Source organism: Populus alba, chromosome 18, assembly GCF_005239225.2.
Source record: "Populus alba chromosome 18, ASM523922v2, whole genome shotgun sequence".
In the NCBI taxonomy this organism is placed as follows: domain Eukaryota; kingdom Viridiplantae; phylum Streptophyta; class Magnoliopsida; order Malpighiales; family Salicaceae; genus Populus; species Populus alba.
This window is the reverse complement of record NC_133301.1, coordinates 2,518,779-2,535,174: the sequence shown is the minus strand read 5'-3', so window position 1 is coordinate 2,535,174 and position 16,396 is coordinate 2,518,779. Positions and strand designations below refer to the sequence as shown.

The 16,396-nt window shown below is 31.0% G+C and overlaps 2 protein-coding genes across 3 annotated transcripts; one reads left to right on the top strand and one right to left on the bottom strand.

Annotated features, from left to right (window-relative positions):
* Positions 1-2,449: 2,449 nt before the first annotated feature.
* On the bottom strand, positions 2,450-5,416 carry LOC118051202 (GTP-binding nuclear protein Ran-3). 2 transcript variants are annotated; one of them, XM_035061787.2, is made up of 9 exons: positions 5,142-5,416; positions 4,963-5,032; positions 4,539-4,595; positions 4,316-4,433; positions 3,651-3,740; positions 3,504-3,549; positions 3,370-3,434; positions 3,196-3,273; positions 2,450-2,854 (listed from the first exon to the last, which is right to left on the bottom strand). In XM_035061787.2, the coding sequence occupies exons 1-9, from the start codon at positions 5,142-5,144 to the stop codon at positions 2,785-2,787; spliced, it is 597 nt and encodes a 198-aa protein (XP_034917678.1). In that variant the 5' UTR covers positions 5,145-5,416; the 3' UTR covers positions 2,450-2,784. The 2 variants fall into 2 exon arrangements, with proteins under 2 accessions (XP_034917678.1, XP_034917677.1); XM_035061786.2 differs by having other exon boundaries at positions 3,370-3,549; positions 5,142-5,406.
* Positions 5,417-12,057: 6,641 nt separating this feature from the next.
* On the top strand, positions 12,058-14,828 carry LOC118051204 (GTP-binding nuclear protein Ran-3). The gene is made up of 8 exons (XM_035061789.2): positions 12,058-12,147; positions 12,251-12,320; positions 12,665-12,721; positions 12,819-12,936; positions 13,546-13,635; positions 13,737-13,916; positions 14,009-14,086; positions 14,446-14,828. Exons 1-8 carry the CDS (start codon positions 12,145-12,147, stop codon positions 14,513-14,515), a joined length of 666 nt encoding a protein of 221 aa, XP_034917680.1. The 5' UTR covers positions 12,058-12,144; the 3' UTR covers positions 14,516-14,828.
* Positions 14,829-16,396: the final 1,568 nt, after the last annotated feature.

Below are 16,396 nucleotides of genomic sequence, written 5' to 3'. Positions count from 1 at the left end.
TGGTCCCATAGGCATGATGAGGAAGGAAACTGGAGAGAAAAGAGAGAGTGCCCTGCTTCAAATAACCCCCTGTGTTAGCTAGGCAGCCAATCCACTTGCTGCTTCTTTGTAAATTTGAGAGATGCATGGTTACCACCCATTCTCTATCTGGGACCCAATACGTGCATATTGTTGATTGGAAGTCTATCAAAAGGACTTCAAGAAGGTTATCACCCGTGTGTTTGTTTTAGCTTTTATGGTTGAAGTTATGGTTAGGTACAATTTATTTATACACAAAATTCAACCACAAAAAAACTAATTTTCCTTACTTTTTTCTTGTTTTTTAATAGCTTTTTAAGTGGATCCCACACCCAAACCTGAACATCCACCTCAAATAAAAACACACACACACGAGTCCCTCTGCCTCAGACTAATTTTTAAAAAAAATTAAAAAGAGTATTAAGAGCTCGAAAAATATTTTGATAATGTTATCAAACCTGACCAAATGAATCAATATTAAAACATTTTAATTTAGTTTTTCGTTTAATTTAAGTTTTTAATTAAACCATGTAGAAGCCAGCCCGACTTACATTGATTAATGTTATAGGTCAAAATTCAACCTTAATGACTGGTAAAAATATAACTTAACTTTTGAAAAAAACTTCAAGATTGCAACTTTTTTAAAAAAAAAATTATTGAGACAATATTAAATTAAAATCAACCCTGGTCCCCACGACTCAGGTCATGGATTTTATTAAGTTTAATAATTTTTTTATAAATATTTTTATTTAATTATATGATAAAAATAGATACTCATGAAATTGAGCACCAACCTAAAAATAAACACATATTTGAGACAATGAATAACCCTACAAAAAGCAAGCACAAATAATCATATCATCTATTTCTCAACCAATTTAATATTAAAAGACAAAATCAAAATAAAGGGAAAAAAAGAATATTTAGTCAATAGGTGGACTCGTCAGACTTGTGAAATGGATAACTCAGATTAACATGTCAAACCTGTGAATCAGGTTATGGACTCCATTGAAATTGTAATTTATTTTGTTTTAAACTATTTTTTATTTAACTATATGATAATCAAAATAAACGATCACAAAGTTGAATACAATCCAATACCGTGACTTTTTTTTAGACCATGATAATCTCATATAAAATAAAATGAAACCAATAATGAAACTGAAATTAATCCAATATCTAAAGATAAAATAAAATTAATTAAAAATTTAAAAAAAATAAACTCGTCAAGCCCGCAAACTAGGTCAACCAATCAAACTTATAAACAAATCCATAGACTTTATAAAGTTTATATGATTTTTCTATGAAAATATTTTTTTTAACTATATGAGAAAAAAATACATGATAAGAAATTCAAATTCAATTAAAAAAAGAGAGAGAAAGAGAGAGAGACTCCATCAAACATGTAAATTAAAGCAACCTGAATTAATCTAATAAATCTACAAATCATGTTAATACTATAAAAAAAACAAAAAAAGAAATAAATTATAAAATCAAATTCTCAATTACCTCAGTAATAATAGATGAAATTAATAAAAATAAATTTTTTTAAAAAATCATAACAAAACTCAATTAAAAAAAATAACAAAAACTCAATTAAAAAAAAAAATTTGGATGTTTAGTAGGTGTAAATGAAGAATGAATTTCCCATTCCTTTTGGTTTTTGTTAACTAAATTTTACACCCACTTACCGGGGCGGTTTTCAAAGCTAATTCTTTCTCTACATCTTATTTATGCAATTTTTTATTTATTCTGATGAAAACTATTTTTACTAACAATGTTGTTTATAGATAAAAACACAAAATATTTCAAATAAATATTTACAAGAAACCCGATAATTTAAGTTAGAGAGAGAGAATATTTCTGGAGACAAAGTATCATTTCTTTATTACTTTATTTTTTTTAATAAAACATCTTCTTTTCTAGTAGCATGTTTTATAAACCAAAACTTACATATTCTAAAAATACAAGTTTAAAAAAAATATATGTCTTCATAGTTTTTACTCAAATTGACAATGGCAATTTGAGTAAATGGGGCATATATTTTTTTTTTATTATTCATGTAAATATCCAAATTAACTTTCCTGAAATTAACAATCATATAAATCTTAAATAACCATTATATTAATAACCATAAAATTCAAACCTCAACCCACAAGAAAAATAAACCTTTAATTCCAAGTCTTTATCTCTAGAACAGATACCTTTAATTTTAAGTCTTTATCACATCCTTGTTTGATGTGGAAATGGCGGTGATGGGGTTTGTTGTCATCAAGTTTATTGGGTTGCATCACTGTTTTGCAAGCCCATTTGTCTGAAAAAGGCACATTTCGTTTGAAACGGTTCTTATAGGCGAAGGCAAATTACTGTAACAATATAACAAGATCATTTGCAGCCTCTAGGTTTTCGTTTATTGTATTAGTCTATAAAATGAATGAGAAGTCACCCTGGTTTTAATTCATAGCTAAAAAAAAAAAACGAAAAAAGGATGGTATAATCAGCTACTCAGCACAACGCTTGAAATTCAAGGACAGGGCATCACCAGGAGCATCCTACATGGATTAGTAGCATAAAAAGGATGGTATAAACAGAGCAAGACACCGCCTGCAAAATGATGAACGGGCAACTCGAAAAGAACAGGTCAGTGATAGACCTGAAATCATTCAGTTTATACTCGTGCTAGTCTAGGGACATGAATCCATATCCTCAAAACCATACAATCAAGGCCTCTCAGATTCCAACAAGGACCATGTCTCTTCTATTCTTTTACTCAAACGCGTCATCATCGTCATCTGGAAGAGGTTGGCTAGCAGCAGCAGCAAGTTCGGCTTCATGCCTGTTAAGAGTACAGGGAGCAAGAACAAATGTTAAAAAATAAACTGATGATATGAACATAAATGACAGGATATAAAGCGACAAAAGACGTGGATGATTTGCTGTATCAACTATTTACAGAAAAAGAATCCAACAGACCTCTTGTACACTTGCTCAACACAAACACATTGATTGTGTAGCATAAGTTAATTTTTATTAAATCTGAGAAATTCCTTTCTTATGGGTTCTTTTATAAACAATGCACATCATGTACATGCAGATTTGTAAATATTATTTACATGGAGATTAGAGAGCAAAAGACTGATAAAGGATGGCTAATCTTAAACAGCACAAAATACTTACTGTGCTTGTGCTACAAGGTCAATTGGCACTTCTGGGGGAGCCAAGGCTGGAGTCTCAACAAAATGCAAGTTAGGATCCCTACAGTCACAAACAATCCCAAATATTATCACTTCGCGTCAACTGAAATTACAAAGGGTTGAAAGCATTCAGATTGAAATTATGATAATTTTTTACCCAGCAAGTTTTCTAGCAAGGTACAAGAATGGCTTCTCAAAATTATAGTTGCTCTTAGCTGAAATCTCATAGTATTGCAGGTTCTTCTTCCTGTGAAAGGTAACCTGCTTTGCCTTCACCTGCCTGTTCTTTACATCCACCTTGTTTCCGCAAAGAACAATAGGAATGTTTTCGCAGACCCTGAAGAGTAGACAGCAGATAGTGATAAAAAAATGTATCAGATGAGCTTGACAATAAGAATTGATTTTAATTTCAGATCAGAACAAAGAACTCTAACACACCTGCAAAGATCCCTATGCCATGTAGGAACATTCTTGTATGTCAACCGAGCAGTAACGTCAAACATGATTATAGCACAATTACCATGGATGCTGCACCACAGGTACAATTGTAATGCAGTTAGTCACTTCAACATACCAAGAAACAAAATTACAGAGAGGGTCAGGAAATAGAAAAGAACCTAGTACAAAGATAAAGGTTTGCTAAAATCCAGAATAAACCCTCTAGGCATATAAACTAATCCATTAATCCATGCTTAAAAAAGGTTTAGACTAAGCAATTCACCCAAGACAAACTAGATCTACTGATGTAAAGAGAAATGTTGTTTAGATATTCAGGTGTGCAAAACAACAGAGTGAAACTAAGACATCACTCAGAATCTGTGACATCAACCAAGATCCTAAAACCTGGAATATAACAATAACCTTGAAGACAAATCCCCCATAAAAAAAAAAAAAAAAAAAAAAAAAAAAAAAAAAAACTCGCATTCTTCATCTTTTTCATAAATTAACACCACACAATCAGCACAAAAGATTACACATGGGGTATCTAAAAAGATAAAATCTTGCAATTAAGCACCAAATCATCCTCGTTGCATAAATCCCAATAGTTGAAACCCATACACTTTGTTTACAACAATCTAGAATTGAAACAAACAATCACTTACTAGTATCCATCTCTAAGACCACCAAACTTCTCTTGACCGGCTGTATCCCAGCAATAGAATCTAATTTTACCACAGTTGGTGAAGAAATCCAAAGGATGAACTTCCACACCAATAGTAGCTGTATTCACCAAAAATATGTAAATAAATTAATAACTAGCGCACTACAAAACCAACTAAGACAAGCACACAAGAATCAATCAAAATAACAAAAGTTAAAACTCACGCTCATATTTCTTCTCGAACTCGCCAGTCAGATGCCTTTTCACAAATGTTGTTTTCCCTGCATTGAGCAAACATCCAGAAGCCAAAAATCAAAAAACCCCCATGCTCTTAATAAAATAAAAAAAAATCAACACCCTAAATCCAAAAACCCATCAAAAACCAAAACCCTGAATCCCTTCCCACAAAACAAATTTGTTTTTCTTTTTCAAATACCCATATTCTTTAATAAAAAAGAATCAAAACCCAAATTCCCTTTTTCACAAATATATCTCATCTTCTACCCAGAAGAAGAAAATCAAAACCAAGTCCAAAAAACACCAAGAATCAATACAAATCAACTAATCCAGATCAACAAACTTCAAAAATCACAAAAAAAATGACAAATTTAACCAAAACAGAATCTCAAAAGAGATATACATACATACCTGTACCACCATCGCCAACAATCACAAGCTTGAAGCTTGGATAATCAACAGTTTGCTGATTCGGCAAAGCCTACACCAATTACCCAAAAAAATATCATCAAAAAGAAAATAAAAATGAAATCTTGAGATTATTGCAATATAGAAAATGAGAAGTGAAAACATGGGCTTTACTTGCTCACCATTTGAGTTTTAAGACTTGGAATTGAAACAGAGAGAGCTACCGCTACTACTACTATTGGATTTGAATTTTTGAAGGCTTCTTGTGAGGGCTAAAGGGGCTTTTTTGTAAGGAGGAGAGAGTAGAAAGATCTGGGACGTTGGTATTTGGGGGCTCTTTTTAGACGGTGTTGATCGATGGAGTGGAGATTATAACTTGGCTTCAAGCTGCCGCTAACGATGCTGAACCATAGGTGTTGTTCAGCTTCACATTTTGCCCGTTTGACATGACTTTTTTTCAAAGTAATTTTTAAATTATTTTTAATTTTAAAAAATAATAAATTATCGTTTTTACCTATTTTTCATGATTTTAATATATTAATATTAAAAATAAAAAGATATTAAAATAATATATTTTCCTTTAAAAATTATTTAAAAAAAAAAAAGTGAAATAGAGTTGATTCTTATGTATGCTCAGCTAATGAAAACAGACTCATTTGATATGTTTTTAAGAATAGTGGGTTATTTACTTATGAATGCATTAAAAAAAATTAAAAAAAAAAAATTAGTTAGTTTTTAAGTGTAAACGGAGATAATGTTTATTTTTTAAAGTATTTTTTATTTAAAAATATATTAAAATAATTTTTTTATTTTTAAAATTTATTTTTAATATTAAAACTATCCAAAATTATATATAAAAAAAAAATTAACAAAAACACAGACACTAATTGGATAAGCTAAGGTTGGGTTTTTTTGCTAGTTCAATGATGGAAAGCTTTCTCTCTTTATTTGATTTTTTTCCCTTACAAAAACATGATGAAAAACAAAAAACTAAGTAGCTGGCAGCCTGCATTAGCATATAGTTACATAAGATGGAGATTTAACGAGAAAATTCAAGGTCCATTGAACATTTCATTAAACAAAGAATTGAAATGGGAAATAAGCTTGCTTCTTGAGAGTGATCCAAAGCTTCAATCTCAATAACCTAGTAAAGGGAAACGGGCTTACAACTTGTTTCGACAGTTGGAAATCTTGACGAGGGCATTGCTGGCCATGGTGGATGCTGCAGCTGCTTCAGCATGCTTGGGTGGCCATGGTGGATGCTGCGGCTGCTTGAGGATGCTTGGGTGGCCATGGTGGCGTTTAGGATGAGGATGTTGATTAACGTGATTGGTTTCCTAATTCTTTGGGATATAACCTGGTTACTAGGAGCTGGGTTTGAATTGAACATTTCATTAAACAAAGAATTGAAATGGGAAATGAGCTTGCTTCTTGAGAGTGATCCAAAGCTTCAATCTCAATAACCTAGTAAAGGGAAACGGGCTTACAACTTGTTTCGACAGTTGGAAATCTTGACGAGGGCATTGCTGGCCATGGTGGATGCTGCAGCTGCTTCAGAATGCTTGGGTGGCCATGGTGGATGCTGCGGCTGCTTGAGGATGCTTGGGTGGCCATGGTGGCGTTTAGGATGAGGATGTTGATTAACGTGATTGGCTTCCTAATTCTTTGGGATATAACCTGGTTACTAGGAGCTGGGTTTGAATTGAATTCTAGGGTTTTTTTGTGTGTGTTTGTGAGGTTTCCAGCGTTAACGGAGGATGTGTGAAGTCTGATTGTGGGTGTTTTTGACAGGCGATGTTCTTATAGAATCCTGAAACATCAGTGTATGATAATGGAATATACAGAACAGTGTGGAGTTTAGGGATTCGATTCAGGCCTTGCAAGGTTCAAAAGATGAATTCTCAGCCCATGAATATTCTACAGAAAATAACACTGCTAAAAAAGGAGTCCATTAGTAACTGCTAAGATGAAACTAAAATAAGTTGCTGATAAAAATTAATAATGAAATTAACAACACATAATGTCAATACAAATAATAAATGTTAATTTTTTAACAACATATAATTATTTGCTGATTTTTTTAGCGATAATTTATTTGTTGTTGAAATTTGGTTGCTAATTTTATAAATCAAAAATAGATATTCTATTGCTAATCAACAACATATATTACATTGTTGATCCGTTTTTAATTAGCTATGAAAAATTTATTGTTTATTTGTTCAATAATTATTTTTTAAAATATGATTTTTTTCTCATTTATTGAATTTCTTATAATTATTTGTGGATAATTCAAAAATTATAAAAAAATATATAAAGAACATAAATTAACACTAGAAATTATTTTATCAACAATAATAAGTCAAATAAAAATAAATATCATAATAAATTTCAAAGTCCTATTAAACTTACATCAATATAGATAAGTTACAATTTAATAAATATGTTTTATTATAGAAGTAGTGGTTAAAGTGATGGTGGAAACAAACCAAAACAATACTGATCATTATAAGGTGGGATCCATATATAGGGGTCGAGATCTAGGTCGATTTACTGGATTAGATAGGAGGTACATACGTATCGTCATCTATGGAGCCACATGTGATGGTATAGATGAAGTCATAGGTGTCGACATATCTTGGTTCATATTTGATGCCCAAGCTTAGTATCCTATGCTACTAAGAATTATTTTTTTTATATAGAAGTCATCTCCTATTGTAGTGATAAAATATGACCATCTTTTTTTTTTATTTGCTCTTTCAATGCCTGAATTGATGAACTTGAAGGAGATGACTCCATCATTTAGGATTGTGATGAAGCACTCGTACTAACCATGGATTTTGGCATACCAGGTGCACAATATATCTACCTTTTATAACTCTTTTTATAGCCACAAACCAAGTTGCTCCATCAAATAAAAGATGATTTTCATGATCAGTTTCATAACTTCAAATCATCTTCTTCTTCTATTTTTGTAATTCTCCTACATTCAAATTAAAAATAATAACAAATTCATTTTAATTTTAAATAATAATTAAATTATATAAAAAATACTTACAATAACTTTTTTAAACTTGTTATCTATGAAGGTTTCAGGCTGTTTGGCCCTCTAATGCAACATCAAAAATACATCATCCTATAAAAGGTTCTTTTTCCACTTGTTATTAACAAAAAAAATATATTAGAAAATATAAATATAAAATTTTGAAGTCCATTGTAACAAATAAATTTTTTTTATTATCATGCTAGCTCGATATGATATAAATGACACTGTACCTTCAAAATAAATGCTTAATTTATCATTTGTTTTAGTTAGTCGATTATTCCTTACAGATTTTGATCTCTTTTGAAATTCAGGGGTTGACCAAATATCTTTAATTATTTGATTCCAATCATTATGCAATCCATGATATTTATGATATTTTTGTCTGACATAGCTCTATTACGAGCTCGAGTCAATTGCTGGTTCAAAGCAATTCTAGTCTTATCTTCCCAAATCTTACAAACAATTAATTCATCATCCTTGAAAAATGTATAATTTTTCTACCAAAAAAACTCAACAAAGTTGTTAACTAACCTCTATAATTACAATGTATAGACAACCAGTAGCTAAAAAAATGAACAAAAAATAGTTAAAATCATAACTTCTTAACTACATCATAAAATGGAATTTAATTTGTCTTATATTCTTATTATTGTAATATTTTTTTTATATATATGAGTTGACACAATGAACCAAGGTCATTAAAATGAAAAATTACGCAAACTAAGAACTCTATTAATACACCATCGCTTAATATTCAACCTTACACCAAACAAAAGTCTCGGAAGAAAAATGCTCGCTAAGAACCAAAGAAAAATCATGAACCAAAAGAATGACATTGGTTCACGGTCATGTAATCTAATTACAAGTAATGACGCCCTATACGAATCTCAGATTCAAACAATTATAGAACTTTCATGGTGACTTAACTCATATCTTTACAAAGAAATGTCATTAACAAGTGTTACATGTATTAATAAGAAACGCATCACCAAAGCAAAAGGCAATCACGTTTTAAATCTCTAGAGTACATGGGAACAAATAATGAAAGTTCAAACATACTACTTCTTAAATCTTAAGTCTTAAGTCTCATGTTTCTTTATGGCATTACAATATCCTATTTTCATCACATATAGATTTTTGCATCCTCCTGCCAAAATAGTTGCCTCTTACATATGTGCAATTCTACAATGCTAGTTGATTTCATTAACACACAAATATATCTAAAATTAAAATACAAATGTATAATTCCATACCTTAAACTCTTTAAATAGTTCATCCCTATAAGTTGAGTCAACTCTTTCCCAATTATGTTATGCTTCTTTAAAATTTAACCTCAAAATAAGTTCGATCTCACACTCACACGATAAGTTATTGAAGCTTTAAAAAAATGACAAAGATTCATTATAATAATGAAGCTTAAAAAATAATTATAAAGCATAATAACCTTATAAATTTCAATTTACTCTGTTGTTCCATATAAATGAAGCTCTTTTTTTTTTTTTTTTTTTTTGTAATTGGATCTTTTATTTGTCAAAACCCTCTTTTTGAACCCTTTGCTCATGATGCAATGAAGAAGATGTTGAATCGTGGATTGATGGGACGTTATCTCAATCCTCTGAATCTCTAACATTACAATTGTCTCCCTCATCACCTAATCCTCTTGGATTAACATCATCTCCCTTATCTTCATCATTATTACCATTATCACTATCCACTCTCTCATAGTGTTATTCTTTATCTTCCTCAACTCTCTCACATCTCCTAACAACCTTGTCCCTCTAATCATAATAACCCTCATTAACATTATATCCTTCAAAAGTATATGGGTGATCTCAAGGAAACCTTCTTGAGTTTGAAGTAAATCTTGAAAGTGAAAATCTTTGTAGAGAAACTAGTAAATCCATTTACTTTTAGATCCTTTCAAACTTAACATTTATTAGCATGAGAACTATAATTCAAGACTTTTTTAATCCATACTAGGTCCTTATTGGTGGGAAGGACGAGACCTCAAATTAACAAAATACAATATAATTAGATGTTTATATCCTATTTTGTAACTTATATACATTTGTGTATGGTGAGTTCTTGGATAAGAAATCAAAGTTAATGAATAAAGCAATCCATGCTTTTACTAAAATTTTTAAATTAGTTTTATATGTTGTGGATATAATATGCCATGATTTTCTATGACATAGAAGGAAGAAGCTACACTTTATATATGTGTTTTTTTTTTTAATACAATTGCACTTATATAAGAAGTGTTGTGCTTTGAATCCTGATCTACATGTTGTTCTAAATAAAGGTAACAAACAAACAAATATTTGATATAATATAAACTATATGAAGGTAATTGAGTAATCAAGAGAGGATTTATCATCATATGTGAATTAGAAAAAATATTCCATCTATTCTCAAGTAATATCGATTGTAAAATCTTTAGCCAATGTGGAATAAGTTTTGAAAAAAGTTTCAAAATCTTACTAAAAAAATCAATAACTATAATGTTGATAACTAACATGATTTGACAAAACAAACATATTACATGATATAATATCTCAATCGAAATATTCTTAATGAAAGGATAATAATTACATTGAGAAACTAGTAACTGAAAAGTCAAGTCAAACCACTTATGACTTTTCTAATATTGGAGAGATCATAATAGGTTACTAGACATTATACTTGATCTTCAAATATAAGTCAATCAATTATTGAATTGATAATAAATTAACTTGTTTAATTTATTTAATCTTATTTTATTTAGGATTATTATTTATATTTTATCCAACTTATCAAGGAACTTGATGGGTTACACACATAAAAATCATTGATAAAAAAATTTAATTATGATAATTAATCAAGTGTGACTTGATTGTAAATAAATTTTATAAATTGAGAACTATAATGTAATTAATACAAGGGATTACAAATCTAGACCTAGAATTAAGTAGGGATTTGATTGAATAAATTTCTCAAATTATCCTAAAATAATATATGTAATATTATTTACGGAGCAAATTAACATTTTTTTCATGTATAAGGTTTTTTAGGTTTATCTATAAATAGAATGTTATTCCTATTATTTTTTAAGTGAAGGTGAGAAAAGTACAATACGTGAAAATATAAAATAAAAAGAAAAAAAGATAGTACTTTAAGGTATAACAATCCATTTCCCATAAAAGAGTTTAAAAAATTTCTCATTGGTGGTTCGTGTAAATTATAATTGGAGACCAAACACTTGGATAATTTATTATTTGCAACAACCTAGCCTTAAAACAAATATTCAAAACCAAAAAGAACATCTTATCTTTAGGTAATATTCACATAAGCTCTAAAAAACTTTAAATCTATCTAAAGGGATTTTTGGGACTCTTGAAAAAAATTTAAATTAATCATTTTCATTATGTGTATGTGTTTAGAAAACCCAACAATACAAAGATACACTTATAACAAAAATCATATCATATAATTTTCTCTAACAATAAAAAAAATTATACCAGAACTTACCATACATTAAAGAAGTTCAGAAATGAGATAGATATCATTTAAAAGAAAAAATAAAGTAATGTTGGAGTTATATTTATAAAAATCTTTTAATTGTGTCGTGTATATATATAATTTGATATATAAAAAATTATTAATTTATATATTAAATGGGATAAAATATGTTATCTTTAGGTTATAATAATTTAATATATTCATTCCAAGTTCGATTATCCATTAAATATCAAAATATTATTTAATTAAAATTATTAATTTATCGCATCTAAAACTAAAAAAAAATCTGAACACAATAAGCATAATTCCAAGACACGACCCACACGTCAAGCGATCAAACCCTAGATTCTCACTCAAAAATCGGACGGTCTAGATTCGTGCGTCAAACTTAAGCCACCTGAACCAGTTTGAATTTTGAAAACCTACATAGCTTCCATCCTCTACACACACGTCATTCTTTGGATAAATATCCACCCTCCACGTAACGAAGCCCACGTTCATCAACGTTCCAGATCTTCCAATTCCCTGAACCTTACCGCACAAGATCTTCTTGAAACCTCTCTCTATAAAATCATTTTAAGAACAGCCTCTTTAATCTCTCTTTCAGTCTCTCGAGCTTCGCTATTTTGAAAAATTAACCCAAAATGGTGAGTGTTCATCGTTCATTTCTTTAATTAGATCTAATTGCAATCACTCGCTATCTTATTGATTTGTTACTGATATTATTTATTGGGTTTTGGCTATTTTTAGGCTTTGCCGAACCAGCAAACTGTTGATTATCCAAGCTTCAAGCTTGTAATTGTTGGTGATGGTGGTACAGGTATAAATTTATCTTCGTCAAAGCTCTGTGCGGTTAAATATTTCTCGGGTTTTTTTATCTGGTTTTTGTGTTTTGTGTTGATTTGTAGTGATTTTCTTTGGCATTTTGATTTTTTTTTCTAAAGGAAAGTTGTCTTTTTCATTAAAAGATTGAATTTTTCAGTTGTCTGCAATTTGGGGTTTTGATTTTCTCGATATAAAGCATGGTTTTTGGTTTTTAGCTTCTGGGTATTTGATAACATGAAGAGAATGTTTGTTTGTGAAAATTGTTATTTTGGAGTTTTGATTTTTAATGTTCATTTTGTTTTGGGTTCTGACTGGCATCTGGGTTGTTTTGAATTTTAGGAAAGACCACATTCGTTAAGAGGCATCTTACCGGAGAGTTCGAGAAGAAATACGAGCGTAAGTTAATATGTATTTTGTTTGTTATTGTTGAATAATCTTATGTTTTAGTTCTTTTTTGTTGATTGATTGGTTGATGTTTTTGTGATGAATACAGCAACTATCGGTGTGGAAGTGCACCCCTTGGATTTCTTCACTAACTGTGGCAAAATTAGATTCTATTGCTGGGATACAGCTGGTCAAGAGAAGTTTGGTGGTCTTCGAGATGGATACTAGTAAGTGATTTATTGTAAGATTTTATCCTTCTTGATATTCTATGTGAAATTTTATGTGCTGATTGCGAGATGTTATTTTATGGAAAACATGAAGACTGCAAAAAAAAGTTTTTGGGTCAATTTCATTTATATGGGGGATTTGTCTACAAGATTACTGCTTGTGTTTCATAGATTGTGAGATGTTATTTTATGAAAAACATGAAGAGTGCAAAGGTTGTTTGTGATCAATTTTATTTATATGGGGGATTTGTCTACAAGACTATTGCTTGTGTAATAGTTGTTTAGTAGGTTTTAGGATCTTGGTTGTTAACAGATTCTGCATGATTTCCTAGTCTCACTTTGTTGTTTTGTGAGCAATTGAATATCTGAATACATTTCTGTTTACAGCCGTTAGATTTTGGCTGTTTCTTGAGTGAATTGATTATGTTAAATTAAAGCGTGATTAATGGACTAGTTTATATGCCTTGAAGGTGTATTCTGGATTTTAACATCCTTTATCTTTGGATGGTGTGCTTTTTTATTTCCTGATCCTGGCCCATATCCTTCTGTAATTTTGTTTCTTGCTATCTTGGAGTCGCTAACTGCTTTGCAATTGAATTTATGGTGCAGCATCCATGGTAATTGTGCTATCATCATGTTTGATGTCACTGCTCGGTTGACATACAAGAATGTCCCTACATGGCACAGGGATCTTTGCAGGTGTGTTGAGTTCTTTGTTCATGATCTATTAATTTCATTTCTTTTTGTCAAGCTGATTTATTTAAATACATTTTTATTACTTTCTGTTGCATAATCTTCAGGGTCTGTGAAAACATTCCAATTGTTCTTTGTGGAAACAAGGTGGATGTGAAGAACAGGCAGGTGAAGGCGAAGCAGGTTACGTTTCACAGGAAGAAGAACCTGCAATACTATGAGATTTCAGCCAAGAGCAATTATAATTTTGAGAAGCCATTCTTGTACCTTGCCAGAAAACTTGCTGGGTAAAGGATAATCTTTTCAACCAGAATGCTTTAACTCTTGCAATTTCTGTGGACCCCAAGCGATAGTTTTTTGATTTGGTTTGTGACTGCAGGGATCCTAACTTGCATTTTGTTGAGACTCCTGCCTTGGCTCCCCCTGAAGTGCCTATCGACCTTGTAGCCCAAGCACAGTAAGTGTTTTGTTTTGTTTAGATTAGCTATTCTTTGTTAGCCTGTTACTCTCTTTAGTCCATGGATCTTTACAAATCTGCATGCATGTTCTGTGCATTGTTTATACACAAGCATACACAATTACACACAAAAGGGAGAAAAACAGAATTTCTCAAATTTAATGAAAATGAATCCATATAGCGCCATCAGTTTTTCTGTGTTTAGCAAGTGTACAAGAGGCTTGTTTGATTCTTTATCTTTAAACAGATGATATAGCAAACCATCCATGCTATTTTTCTGGTCTCTCTCTATTCTGTCATTTTGGTAGATACCACCAGTTTAGTTTTTAACATTTGTTCTTGATGCCTGTAATTTCCAGTCATGAGGCTGAACTTGCTGCTGCTGCTAGTCAACCTCTTCCAGATGATGACGATGATGCATTTGAATAGAGAATAGAAGGGGCATTGTCGTTGTTGGAGTGAGAGGCTTTGATTATATGGTTTCAAGGATATGGATTTATGTCCTTTGACTTGTATGAGTATAAATTGAATGGTTTCAGGTCTATGCCTGACCTGTTTGTTTTGAGTTGCTCATTTCATCATTTTCCAGGGGGTGTCTAGCTTTGTCTTTTCCATCCTCGTACCTACAGTTTTATACTGCTGATTGATGTCTGTAGGATGCTCTTAGTGTTGCTCTATATCCTTAATTTGCAAGCGTTGTGCTGATTAATGATTAAAATCAAGGCCTTTTCATTGGGTGCAAGCGATGTGATTACGCTGATTCCTTCATGTCTAGTGTGAATTAAAACCTGACTTCACTTTCATTTTATAAACCAAGTAAAATCCAGAGGCTAATTGAGTGACTAGGTTTTTTGTGGCGCTAGTAAAATCCTAATTAGCCGCTACATTTCATCTTCTTTAATTCCTTGAATTTGCAGCCTCTGAGGATCTGTATGGAGGAAGGGGCATTCCATTATAATTGAGGACAATTGTGTCTTGTCTCGCTTACTCCATCTATCTATAATTCTAATGATTAAACGAATCTCGAATGAATGTCACTTGGCATGCCTTGATTTGTTCTAGTGTTGCTATCGTGCTTTGTTTTTCAATTATATGTGATCTAATCTTAAACAAGAACAGGTCACGAGGCAGAGCTGAGCATGATCCTGCTATTTATGAAACCTGGTTCGGAGGCATGGCTTGATTAGTAGACCTCCACATTAACTCGGCAAGAATTTGACTAACTCATAACAAATACTTCACGGAGCAACATTCGCCGTGGAGGTGGGTGGGCTCTCGACCTGTATAACGCTTTTCGAAAGATGAGGGAGCTGTGCAAAGAGTGTTCGTGGATCATATAAACAAGAAAAAAACCAGTGCTTATAGATTACCTTAGACAAAACCTGCAGAGTACCTTGGATATATTAAGTGAAAAATTTGATAAAAATAATCATAATTTTAGATTTAATCATTGGATGGAAACTCGTTTAATATGGTTTTATAAACCTGATTTTATAGAAAGTCTGGCTGTAATCAACTGAAGTCTGAAAGGCTCACATTACATCTTAGAAAATGTTGTTTTTACCGTTTGAATTATTTTTCTATTTGTTTTAGGATTTTATTTGTTTTTCTATTTAATTTTGATTTTTTGTAAGGTCTTTTTTACCATTATAAAAAAAATTGGTGTGTTAATTTTGAAGTAAGATTATGAATTATTGACTATAGAAAATATTATAGTATCCTCTGCAATTTTCTCAATTATCTTTGAAACTGTCTATATCTTTTCTTTGTATCTACATCAAGGAATTTATTCAAAATATTCAAATTCCCATCAGAATCCAACAAAAGTTGGAATATTCAAGAAGTTAGAGCTAATTTGGTGTTTTGATAGTAGTTGTTTTTTAAAATATTTTTTGTTTAAAGATACATTGAAATAATTTTTTATTTTTTAAAAATTTATTTTTAATAATTAGAAACATCAAAATAACATGAAATATATATATATATAATTTTTTCAAAAATACTTTTAAAAGCAAGCTATTAGTGGCTGGTCAGAATTATGGCAACATTTTGAAAGAATAAAAATGGTTCAAAAAGGGGATCCTGCACCAAAGAAAAGGTAATGGAGAAAAGGGCTGCTTCAACTGTTGAAGACATAACGTGTATGAAACATAAATCAGCAACTTTACCTCGACTTTTGTTGGAAAGCATAGGACGAATCCAAAACAACAGCATATAGTGGAAACGCCTATGCTGTCCCAAGATGCTTAAGAATACTCGCCAGACAAAAATAACATGTCAGCTAGCAAGAACACCACAACCGAGCTTGAG

What these genes read in the sequence shown, in the direction of transcription:
- LOC118051202 (XM_035061786.2), bottom strand. An exon ending in TGTTGGCGATGGTGGTACAG is followed by an intron (nt 4,596 to 4,962) that starts GTATGTATGTAT and finishes TGCTCAATGCAG; the next exon opens with GGAAAACAACATTTGTGAAA. An exon ending in CTTGCTAGAAAACTTGCTGG is followed by an intron (nt 3,274 to 3,369) that starts GTAAAAAATTAT and finishes TTGTGACTGTAG; the next exon opens with GGATCCTAACTTGCATTTTG.
- LOC118051204 (XM_035061789.2), top strand. An exon ending in GTTCGAGAAGAAATACGAGC is followed by an intron (nt 12,722 to 12,818) that starts GTAAGTTAATAT and finishes TGATGAATACAG; the next exon opens with CAACTATCGGTGTGGAAGTG. An exon ending in CTTGCCAGAAAACTTGCTGG is followed by an intron (nt 13,917 to 14,008) that starts GTAAAGGATAAT and finishes TTGTGACTGCAG; the next exon opens with GGATCCTAACTTGCATTTTG.